Source organism: Chiloscyllium punctatum, chromosome 26, assembly GCF_047496795.1.
Source record: "Chiloscyllium punctatum isolate Juve2018m chromosome 26, sChiPun1.3, whole genome shotgun sequence".
Taxonomy (NCBI): domain Eukaryota; kingdom Metazoa; phylum Chordata; class Chondrichthyes; order Orectolobiformes; family Hemiscylliidae; genus Chiloscyllium; species Chiloscyllium punctatum.
Genome location: NC_092764.1, coordinates 52,482,893 through 52,494,986, shown reverse-complemented (window position 1 = coordinate 52,494,986; position 12,094 = coordinate 52,482,893). Strand labels below are relative to the sequence as shown.

At 40.8% G+C, this 12,094-nt stretch overlaps 1 protein-coding gene and 1 long non-coding RNA gene across 3 annotated transcripts in view; one reads left to right on the top strand and one right to left on the bottom strand.

Moving 5' to 3' along the window:
* Positions 1 to 1,591, top strand: part of LOC140453046 (uncharacterized) — a 28,180-nt gene extending 26,589 nt beyond the window's left edge. The window contains exon 3 of the long non-coding RNA XR_011952288.1: positions 1,366 to 1,591. This is a non-coding gene — a long non-coding RNA (uncharacterized lncRNA). The remainder of the gene's footprint in view (positions 1 to 1,365) is intronic.
* slc12a4 (solute carrier family 12 member 4) overlaps positions 1 to 12,094 on the bottom strand; it is a 157,204-nt gene that overhangs the window by 73,306 nt on the left and 71,804 nt on the right. For both annotated transcript variants that reach the window (XM_072547396.1, XM_072547398.1), the window contains exons 2-4: positions 7,814 to 7,908; positions 5,447 to 5,578; positions 1,401 to 1,547 (exon numbers count right to left, since the gene is read on the bottom strand). In XM_072547396.1, the coding sequence (XP_072403497.1) occupies positions 1,401 to 1,547; positions 5,447 to 5,578; positions 7,814 to 7,908 (374 nt within the window). The remainder of the gene's footprint in view (positions 1 to 1,400; positions 1,548 to 5,446; positions 5,579 to 7,813; positions 7,909 to 12,094) is intronic.

Genomic DNA, 12,094 nt, shown 5'->3' with positions numbered 1-12,094 from the left:
TATTGTATCCGTTGCTCCCGATGCTGTCTCCTCTGCATTGGGGAGACTGGGCGCCTCCTAGCAGAGCGCTTTAGGGAACATCTCCGGGACACCCGCACCAATCAACCACACCGCCCCGTGGCCCAACATTTCAACTCCCCCTCCCATTCTGCCAAGGACATGGAAGTCCTGGGCCTCCTTCACCGCCGCTCCCTCACCACCAGACGCCTGGAGGAAGAACGCCTCATCTTCCGCCTCGGAACACTTCAACCCCAAGGCATCGATGTGGACTTTGATACCTTGGGGTTGAAGTGTTCCGAGGCGGAAGATGAGGCGTTCTTCCTCCAGGCGTCTGGTGGTGAGGGAGCGGCGGTGAAGGAGGCCCAGGACCTCCATGTCCTCGGCAGTGTGGGAGGGGGAGTTGAAATGTTGGGCCACGGGGCGGTGTGGTTGATTGGTGCGGGTGTCCTGGAGATGTACCCTAAAGCGCTCTGTTCGGAGGCGCCCAGTCTCCCCAGTGCAGAGGAGATAGCATCGGGAGCAACGGATACAATAAATGATATTAGTGGATGTGCAAGTAAAACTTTGATGGATGTGGAAGGCTCCTTTAGGGCCTTGGATAGAGGTGAGGGAGGAGGTGTGGGCGTAGGTTTTACAGTTCCTGTGGTGGCAGGGGAAAGTGCCAGGATTGGAGGGTGGGTTGTTTGGGGGCGTGGACCTGACAGGACTTGTCCTACCTGCCTATCTTCTTTTCCACCTATCCACTCCACCCTCTCCTCCTTGACCTATCACCTTCATCCCCTCCCCCACTCACCCATTGTACTCTATGCTACTTTCTCCCCACCCCCACCCTCCTCTAGCTTATCTCTCCACGCTTCAGGCTCACTGCCCTTTATTCTTGATGAAGGGCTTTTGCCCGAAACGTCGATTTCGAAGCTACTTGGATGCTGCCTGAACTGCTGTGCTCTTCCAGCACCACTAATCCAGAATATGTCATACATATGCAATTCTTAAAGTCAACTGCATGCTTTTGCTATTTGTGAACCAAGCCAGTAAACAAACTCAAAGCTAGAAGAGCTTTGCAATACAAAATCATGAATACTTTTAGGCCTTTAATACAGCATTAAGCAAAAACAGAAAAATCTGATTAACATCACACATAGACCAATTAAATAAAGACTGTAATACTGTATATCCAGAATTATTAAACACTTTTTTTTGCCAATTAATTAAGAATAACTACAAAATTTGGTAAGTGCAAGTACATTTTGCTGCCATATACAAAAAGTAGCTGTAATGTAATTTTTATTTTTATGTAGATATAGAAATGAAGAACTTAGGGTAATTTAGTTCTATTTTCACAATTATCAGCATGGTTCTGACTAGGTCATTGCAATACAGAACAGACATCAGATACTTACACAACAGCAACACATGAAGACAATACAGAAAGACTGCAAGATCCCGGCAATTCCAACGAGCCATGTCAAACGTAGAAACAGAATCACTCCAAAGATATTTTGTAGGCAAGGTAAGTACACTCCCATGAGGGTTCCCATATTGGGAGACTAAGAGGGGAAGAAAAATGATTACAGCTCAAAATAATTTGTATCACAAGATGCGTATTTTATTAGTTGTCTACTTTTTCAATTCTAAGTTTGCCACAAACCTTTGCGAGTAAAATGGAAAAACAAAAATATAATTCTCAGTATATTTTAGACACAGTCTTTGAATAGTCTTGTAGATCAAAATTACACTACAGAGTTTGGGTGTGTCAATGTACACTTTAATGAACCAAGTGTAGAATGAGGTGTGAAGAAGAAAATGTTAAAAATGAGAATTACTACTTATGTACACATCGGTTTTGTTTAAAATTAACTTTTTTTTATTTCTATGCAGACATTATCCTAGACAGAATCAGAAAGTGAGAGAGTTTTGACGTTTTTAACAAAAATACTAATTTTGCTGCCTTGAGCACAAGATGTATTCATTGTCTCTTACAGATGTCATTCTGGAGCTGCACTTCACTCCACATACGATCTTAACATTTTTTCTGTGTCTTTCATTTATTTCAGAAATATGAAAATGGTCACGTTTTCTCTACCAGAGGTTTCTGGCAATGCTCTTGCTGATTAGTCAATAGCCAGATCCATGAGATCCATGACATCCCTACCTATGCTCTAGGTTTTATTGAAGATACCTAGCCATTACCATGCCTCTATATATGCACTTATTTTGGTAGTGACTTCATGTCTCTTTTTAGTAAGTGTTTAACCAGTGGAGTGATCCAAGAAACTTTTGCTAAATTACTTTTGCTAAAATTGCCCAAATGTATTTTCTGATGAAATGCAAGCCTTATAAGCTCAGTCTTTTTAGCTTCCAAATATAGAGTGCAGCCTACTGATTTTGAAAGAGCTACTTTTTGGACAGAAACTATGTAGTGGTTAATAAAATTTCACTTCATAGGAAGAGATTGTGAAGGAAAATTTAGTTATCTTCCAGTAATAAACATTTGGACCTTATTAAATGATAATGTAGTTTTGATGCTCAGATCTCTCGCAGGACATCACACTGTGTGCATTCGTTCTGTCAAAGCCAGCTATGGTCCACTTATCGAAGGAATATGTGTGGTCGCGTTTTTGAAGGAACAATGTTTGTGAAACACTGGAATGCAAAACAACATCTGAACTGCCGTAACATACAATATTTCTATAGTGGGGAAGGAAATATTTTAAATATAGAAAGCCTGCTGAGCACTGGCTACACAGATGTGTGCACCAGAGTTTAGAAACTGTTGTGGTTCCGTTCGCCGAGCTGGGAATTTGTCTTGCAAACGTTTCGTCCCCTGTCTAGGTGACATCCTCAGTGCTTGGGAGCCTCCTGTGAAGCGCTTCTGTGCTGTTTCCTCCGGCATTTATAGTGGCCTGTCTCTGCTGCTTCCGGTTGTCAGTTCGAGCTGTCCACTGTAGTGGCCGGTATATTGGGTCCAGGTCGATGTGTTTGTTGATAGAGTCTGTGGATGAATGCCATGCCTCTAGGAATTCCCTGGCTGTTCTCTGTTTGGCTTGCCCTATAATGGTAGTGTTGTCCCAGTCGAATTCATGTTGCTTGTCGTCTGCGTGTGTGGCTACTAAGGATAGCTGGTCGTATCGTTTCGTGGCTAGTTGGTGTTCGTGTATACGGATCGTTAGCTGTTTTCCTATTTGTCCTATGTAGTGTTTTGTGCAGTCCTTGCATGGGACTTTGTACACTACATTAGTTTTGCTCATGCAAGGACTGTACAAAACACTACATCGGACAAACAGGAAGACAGTTAACGATCCGTATACACGAACACCAACTAGCCACGAAACAACACGACCAGCTATCCTTAGTAGCCACACACGCAGACGACAAGCAACATGAATTCGACTGGGACAACACTACCATTATAGGGCAAGCCAAACAGAGAACAGCCAGGGAATTCCTAGAGGCATGGCATTCATCCACAGACTCTATCAACAAACACATCGACCTGGACCCAATATACCGGCCACTACAGTGGACAGCTCGAACTGACAACCGGAAGCGGCAGAGACAGGCCACTATAAATGCCAGAGAAAACAGCACAGAAGCGCTTCACAGGAGGCTCCCAAGCACTGAGGATGTCACCTAGACAGGGGACGAAACGTTTGCAAGACAAATTCCCAGCTCGGCGAACAGAACCACAACAACGAGCACGCGAGCTACAAATCTTCTCCCAAACTTTGAAGAGTTTAGAAACAATTTGAAGATTCAGTTTCCCTGGATACTTGGGTTGCTAAAGATATCCTGTGACAGACCTCAAATTCTTACTGTGCCAAATCAACTCCCCCACTGTTTGATAGTAAAGACTGAAGAATCTATCAAAAAACATGCAAATAATTCCAAACTTGTGATCAGTGAACACCCTACTGCACTGAAAGAATGCTCAATTCTGAAAGATGGAGATATAAAATCGATGAACATATTGTTATGAAATTGAAGGCATGTACTGTACCTTTAAGAGAGAGAATGCTGTTCTGAACTGAGAGATTATAAGCATGTGTATACAACTAAATGGCAGTGCCAGAGTGTACTGGAAAATTGAAAATATATAACATTTGGCCATGAAATGGATACCTGAGTTTTTGTTCCTGTTTTGACAACAATTCAAATTTAACCAGTTTAAATTATGCCCTAGGATATTAAGACCCAATAGAGTTTGAATTTGTTGTTTTGCCAACATTGAACTAATAAGACAATCCAATGGTGGGGGTGTAAGAATGTGAACATTTTGAAAATTGGTCAGAGAGCAATTGCCGTAGAGAGAGAAACTTCTGGACTGCTAACTGCCCAATTAACAGCTTGCTCTCAACGAAATTAGAAAACACTATCAAAAGGTACCTTTTCACGTGAAACATACTCGCAGTAAAAAGACAGACAACGATCCTGGGAGATCAGCAGTCCACAGAGATTAGCAGCCAGAAGAGTGAGACACAGAAGACTACAGTAAGAGAGTGGTTTTAAAATTAAGTTGATGTACTTTTACTAAGTTTCTTATTGGAACAGCATACTGTTATAGAATTAGAGGCAGATAGTAAGGTGATAAGAGAAGGGTGGGGGGCTTAGATTTGTGAATAGTTTTTGTTTAATGTTCAGTTTTAGAGTTAGAAAATAAGCTGATATTATTTTCTTTAAATAGTGGAATTTGGGCGTTCTCTGTCATTCACATTTTAACAGATTATGTGGCGAGACAAGATGAGCTGTTCTGAGTGTTTGGTTTAATTAGCAGAAAATGTTCACCATCGTGTCGTAACAACATCCACACAGAAACAAACATCTGCACACTTAACATTTAATTATGCAAATATTCAAATATGAGCAATACAAATACAGCAGACATGTTATGCTGAAGTACATTCTATAGAAATAACCGGTGTTCTGAAGCAATGGTATGAAATATGTCTTCAACCATCAATCACTCAGCTTATCCTTAACACTATTTCCATGGAACCACAAGAATGTGAAAGCAGGCTATTCATCCCAGTGGGTCTACACCAAACCTCCAAAGAGCATGCTATCCAGACCCATACTGCCTATCCCATCCCAGTAACCCTGTATTTCCCATGGCTAATTGACCTAGCCTACACATCCCTGGATACTATAGACAACTTAGCATGGCTAACACACCTAACCTGTACATCTTTGGACTGTGGGCAGAAATCAGAGCACCCGGAGGAAAGCCACACAGACCACAGAAAGAATATGCAAACTCCTCATAGACAGTTGCCTGAGGCTGGAATGAAACCCAGGTCCCTCATGCTGTGAGGCAGCAGTGCTAACCACTGAGTCAGTATGCCACCTGATTTTATCAAAAGTCTCACGATCCAAGGTTGGCTGCAACCTTCACGTTTATAAAACATCAGTAAAAATATTAACACCAGCAAAATAATCAACGGAGGCATACCTTGGGTGTTCTTTTCTTTGAACTTTCTGCACTTTCCGCTTCCTCATGTTCCTTTGCTCCCTGGGTGATGTTTGTGTAATTAGCCAATCTGCTGAGGAGTGATGACACTTTTGGTCGAATGTCCAGTTCCTCCTACAGAAGAGGCAGGAAAATCCAGTGCACAACAATGCATTTGAGAGGATGCAATTTAAAACATAATGTGGAGGGTGATTTTCTTCATTAGTGCAAGCAATCCTTTATCATTGCTTTCCTTAATCTGATTTTTAAATTGATGTGGTCTATATATATGTTTGTCCAAGTTTTCTATTGATTCCTTAACTGCAGATGAACTACACTGATATGAAAGGAGTTTAAATCTTTGCAAACTCAGTGGTTAACTTCAGTCAAAATCAAAAGTTCTTGGATCATATAATCAGGTTAGATTTCAACAAATTTGTTGAAAGAGTGCATTCCTTCATGGGACAAAGAATCTATGTTGCTCTCTTTAATTGAAGAGTAAACTGCAATAAATGAAATCATGGACAATTAAGAAAATAGCCAGAATACCAATCGTGGTTCATTCCAGCAATATTTACAGGACACCATTGGAATAGATCATCAAATATCAGTAGTTCTCTCAGTGGAAGATAAAAGGACAAGGTTTGTTCCTTTTAGCTGGTCTGATAGCTTTGACAGCGGGTCCAAGTGTAAGGAATTTAGAAAAGCCCTAGATTAGATTAGATTAGATTACTTACAGTGTGGAAACAGGCCCTTCGGCCCAACAAGTCCACACCGCCCTGCCGAAGCGCAACCCACCCATACCCCTAAATCCACCCCTTACCTAACACTACGGGCAATTTAGCATAGCCAATTCACCTGACCTGCACATCTTTGGACTGTGGGAGGAAACCGGAGCACCCGGAGGAAACCCACGCAGACATGGGGAGAACGTGCAAACTCCACACAGTCAGTCGCCTGAGGCGGGGAATTGAACCCAGGTCTCTGGTGCTGTGAGGCAGCAGTGCTAACCACTGTGCCACCGTGCCGCCCTCGAATATTTGAAAAAGAGTATAGTTTCCAAGAACAATCCAATCCAAAGCTTTTTGTAAGGCATAGAGTTCGACTGAACAATATATTCATATTTAATTAGCTCAGTTGGCTAGATGGCTTGTTTGCAAGTACGTTGACACCAACAGAGTAGGTTCCATTCCTGTAATGGCAGAGGCCACCATAAAAAGGTCTCATCTTCTCCATCTCTCACCTCATCTGAAGAGTGTTGACCCTCAGGTTAAACCACCAGTTGTGTGCTCTCTAGAGAGAGAGCAGTCATATGGTCTTCTGGGTCTAAGGTGACATTTATCTTTTACATTCATGTTCTAATGAGTGGGCAGAGACAGACAGAGAGATCTTAGACATCTGAAGGTTACAAGACATTTTCAGTATAGTTAGCAAAACGTATACGATTCTTGGGTTTCATATAGAAATGAATTGTGCACAAAAGCAGGGAAGATACGCTGAACCTTTACAAAGCAGTAGTTAGACCAGAACTGAAGGACTGCACCTAATTCATGCTCCAAGAAAGATGTGAAGGCCCATAGGGTACACAGGCAGTTTATCAGATTGAGTAGGCAAAAGTGAGGACTGCAGATGCTGGAAACTAGAGTTTAGATCAGAGTGGTGCTGGAAAAGCACAGGTCAGGCAGCACTCGAGGAGCAGGAAAATTGACGTTTTGGGCAAAAGTCGTTCATCAGGAATCGACTCCAGATTGATTCCAAGTATGAGCTAATTGTACCACAAGATCAGAATGAACAAAAAACCCAAATTGCTGGAACCTGAACTGAGTTCGGAGGAAGGGTCACCGGACCTGACATGTTAACTTTGAGTTCTCCTCACAACTGCTGCCAGTCCTGCTGAGCTTTTCCAGCAACTTCTGTTTTTTGTTTCTGATTTACAGCATTCGCAGTTGTAACAGTTTTGCTTTTAGTTAGAATGAACAAGTTGTGAATATCCTCCATGGTGTAAGAGAGTCTGGAGTCTACTTGATGGAGACATAAAATTATGGTAGGTTTCGAAAAGTTGCTGCCATTAGCTAATATACAAAGACTGCAAGGAACACAGAAGGGTGGAGAGAAAAAACAAAAGAGTTTTCCCAAGCTTTGAGTGATAATGACATGGAACTCATTGATAATCCACTTTCTTGATTGCAGAAGGAACTTTGGTGGGTACTTGAGAGAACTAAACTTGCACAGCTACAGAATACAGTGGGGGAATAGGATTGCCTAGATCCCTCTTCAGACAGCCAGCATGGACTAGACATCAAAATTTCACACAAAAGAAGAGCAGAGCATTCTGAATATTAAGCACAATACTTTATTGAAAATTGTTACCTCAAATAAGGCCAAATTTCTGTCATAATATTCACTTCCTTTTAAGCTGTCAGTTTTGTTTAGGAAAGGACTGTCTTCTTTGTGATATCCATGACCTGAAAAAGAAAGTGCTTTGTCACATAGAAGGAAGGTTAAAACAGAAATTGGCTACCTTAAATATGCTTGTGGAATACCATTTATAATGAGAAGCAATTGAGCATTTGAACCACAAAATGTTTACAACAAATCTAAAGGGGGGGGGGTTAAAGGCTAACATTTTATTGTGTGAGAAAAGGGAGGAAAGGTGGATGAAATAGATAAACCACATAGTAGTATATTTGCTAGGGAGTTCCTGTTGTTTTCGCCTCAAAATCCATCTAACCGCAGTTGACATAATTCTTACATCCACATCCTTGAGTCAGTTGAGCAATATTTCAAACATATCATATATTCCTATTTAAAAGTCAAATTTAAGAAGTCAGTTATTAGACAAATAATTGCAGGATCAACCTTCCAACACGTAATGCTAGAAAAACTTACATTCAACTGTAATACATCGACATAGCACACATCACAGGATGCTCAAAGGAATGCACACAGTATTGGGGAAAATAGTGCACACACCAACCATCTATTCTCTCTGTTTCTTTGTTTTTATTCATGAGCAAACCACACATATTCAGAGAGAAGTATCAGCATCAGCTATACGTGCACTTTCAATAGTGCTTGGGGCAAAGGAAGGGAATAGTTACACTTCCAGAAAAAGCCATTCTGATGGCCCCCAGACATTGCCCTAGGATTGGTTTTCAGGGAACTGCACTGAGGTTGCATTCTCAAGGCCTATTTGGCATTTACTAAGCCTGTCTGTCTCCCCTCAGGAACGTTGAGGAACCAAGACCCAAACGTTCACTTATTGAACATCCATTCTGGAAGTTGGCCCCTGTATTCCATTTCCACAGGTATTGCTCATTTTTTTCACTGATCAGTCACATTCTGCCCCCAAAAATCAAAATTATTCTACTTCCTATGGTAAGTGCAACTTTTTTTGAAGGGGATAATAGATAGTCATAGTCATAGAGACATACAGCACGGAAACAGACCTTTTGGTCCAACTCGTCCATGCTGATCTTTGGTTCAGATCGCTACTATTTACATTTTAAGTTCCATGCATATTTTAGTTAACATGGGCAATCTGATTGGCATCTACTAAATTAGATTCTCTCTTTACAGTCAACTGAACAGAAGGACTGAACCACTGGTTAGTTGGGAAAAGTGTAGAGAAATGTTCTAAAGAAAGTACAAAAGGAACAAATAACGAATCCCTAAGACCCGAATGTCTAAGGTTTTAAGAGACAAGTGCTGAAATAGTGGAAATACTGTTTTTGATTTTCCAACATTCCCCAATTCTAAAATAGTTCCAGTAATTGGAAGTTAGCAAATGGAACTCCACTACTCAAAAAAGTCTGGCGAATGATACAGCTTCAACTTTTAACATGGAGATTTTTTCAGCCTATAGTTTAGATTAGATTACTTACAGTGTGGAAACAGGCCCTTCGGCCCAACAAGTCCACACTCACCCGCTGAAGCGCAACCCACCCATTGCCCTACATTTACCCCTTTACCTAACACTACTGGCAATTTAGCATGGCCAATTCACCTGACCTGCACATCTTTGGACTGTGGGAGGAAACCAGAGCACCCAGAGGAAACCCACGCAGACACGGGGAGAATGTGTGGAGTTTGCACAGTCAGTTGTCTGAGTCGGGAATTGAACCCAGGTCTCTGGCGCTGTGAGGCAGCAGTGCTAACCACTGTGCCACCGTGCCGCCCACAAAGTTGTTGTGATGTTAAATCTCAATCACTTAAAAAGGTTAGGAACAAGCCAAGATAAATGAAGTAGATAAATTGATAACTAGAAGAAAATCAAATAATAAAAAAAACTAACAGATACAGCCAAAGAACTGAAGATACAGGCAAACTACATTAACCGGTTAGTTGGGGGAAGATGGTAAGGCCTCAGATGAAGCAACTATAATTTATGTTTGCATTATGAATTGTTCCTGACTAACAGAATAAAACAAGGGGAAAGTAGATCAGATCCTGGAAAAAAACTAGCAAAAAAAATAATAGATTGGCAGAAACTTGATAAATCATGCAGAGAATTAGTGGGGATATAAATTACCCCCAAGGTACACCGATCATCCCCATTTCTCTGCATGTCTGACTTTTGTTAAATGTCACACTTTGTATTTACCATGAAATATCTTAAATCAATCTGTTTGGTTCAGTTCAACTCACTTAGACCCAGAGTGATCAGGGGCTAGTCACGAATCTGGATTTAGGTCAGAAATGTATAGCATATCCTTAAGATAAAGGGTCAATCATTTTGCACTAAGATGATGAGAAATTTCTTTACCCAAAGTGCTCAAGTTTGAAATGATCTATCCCAAGGTGGGCCCTTTCATCTACTTCAGCTCTTCTTTCAGGTTATGTTCAGAAGTTGGGCCAATTCTTCTTGAAAGTGAGGTGGAAATTTGATTGTTGGAAGATTCCCAGTCCATTTCAAACTTTTACAAAAAATGCACACTAACACAATCTCATATTATGTATATTTTAAATAATGTAAAAAATACACAGTTAAATATTGGCAGCTACTGAACTTTGATGGCAAAAGCTGTTAATTTGGAAGATTTGAAAATTATTTATCATTTGCTGAATTAAATTCTGTTAATGGGAAAAGGAAGTGATTAGGCTTTCACAGCCAACATTTCCTTCCCAGTTACTGAAAACAATATAAAAATATTAGTGAATAACTTCAGCCAGAATTATCAAAACTTGTACAGCTAAGATAAGGTTGTTTGGCCATCATTGTAAATTTAAAATTTTCCTCAGTGGGTATAGTTTGAACTATAGATAATGACAAAAGTGACATTATGATTAATAACATACAAGATGTTATGTTGTACAGTATTATTACATGATGGCACAGCTTGAACATTGAGTTGATGATGTGAGCAATCATTAACCAGCTGATTACAATTGGCACTTAGCATAAAGCAACTCAAAACAAGAAAGCAGATCACAAAAGATGAACTAAAAGTAACTGACGATTCTTTTGAACTAACTACTTTGATCAGATTCCTAATTATTAACGTTGCGTCCCTCAAATCGTAACACCAACTTCAGGTACTTCACATCCTTGCTGGACACTTAATTATCTACATGACAGTATATACTTGTGTTATGGAGGCAGCTTGTCTTTGGGTAAGAGAGAGGTTGAATGATAGATTGCCTAGCGACTTCTTATCAGTACAGGAGTTGTGGATGTACCACCTATTATAGAAACTATCCAAGTTCCATCTGCGTATAGTTGATCCACAATGTGACAAGGTCTCATGCTCTCTAAGTTGAAAATCTTCAACAATTCCACTCTTAAATACTTGGCTTACCATTCCTTTTATCTGCTGTTTTTAGTACATTTTCCTAGCACATACGACAAGACAACATATATCAAAGCAGAATTAGGCCAGTCGGCCCATAATGTCTGCTCTTTGATTCAAATCATAGTTGATCTGTTTCTTAACCTCATACTCCTGTCTACACCCCATAACCCTTAATCCCCCTTACCAATAAAGACCTCAAGTGCACGTGACCTCCACAACACTGTGGCAATGACGTCCACAGACTAACCACCCTCTGCCTGAAGAAATTCCTCCTTATCACAGTTTTAACAAGTTGTCCCTTCACTCGGAGGCTTAATCTCTCTATCTTTTCCACATCCATTCTATCCAGGATTCTAAGTTTTGACCGGATTCCCCTCATCCTTTTAAATTCTGTTGAATACAAACCCACAGTCCTCTTCTGCTACTCATATGACAAACCCTTAATCCCTGGGATAACTTATAAACTTCCTCAGAACCCTCTCCCAACTGTCACACATTATTCCTTAGATAGGGAGCCAAAACTGCTCACAATACTCCAAATAGAGTCTGGCCAGAGCCTTATACACCTTCAGCAGTACATCTCTGCTCTCGTATTCTAGTCCTCTTGAAGTGGATGCTGATCGTCCAAGTTCTTTTGTGCTTCAGAATCCCAAAACCTTTCCTCATTTAGAAAATAGTCTGCATCTCTACTTTTCCTTGCCAAAGAGCATAACCTCAACCTTTCCCCACAGTATATTCATCAACTACTTCTTTGCCCACTCTTCAAGCCTGTCCAAATCCTTCTGCAGCCTCCCTGCTTCCTCAACACCATCTCTCTCTCTCTCTCTTTATCTCGGTGATATCTGCAAACTTAGCAACA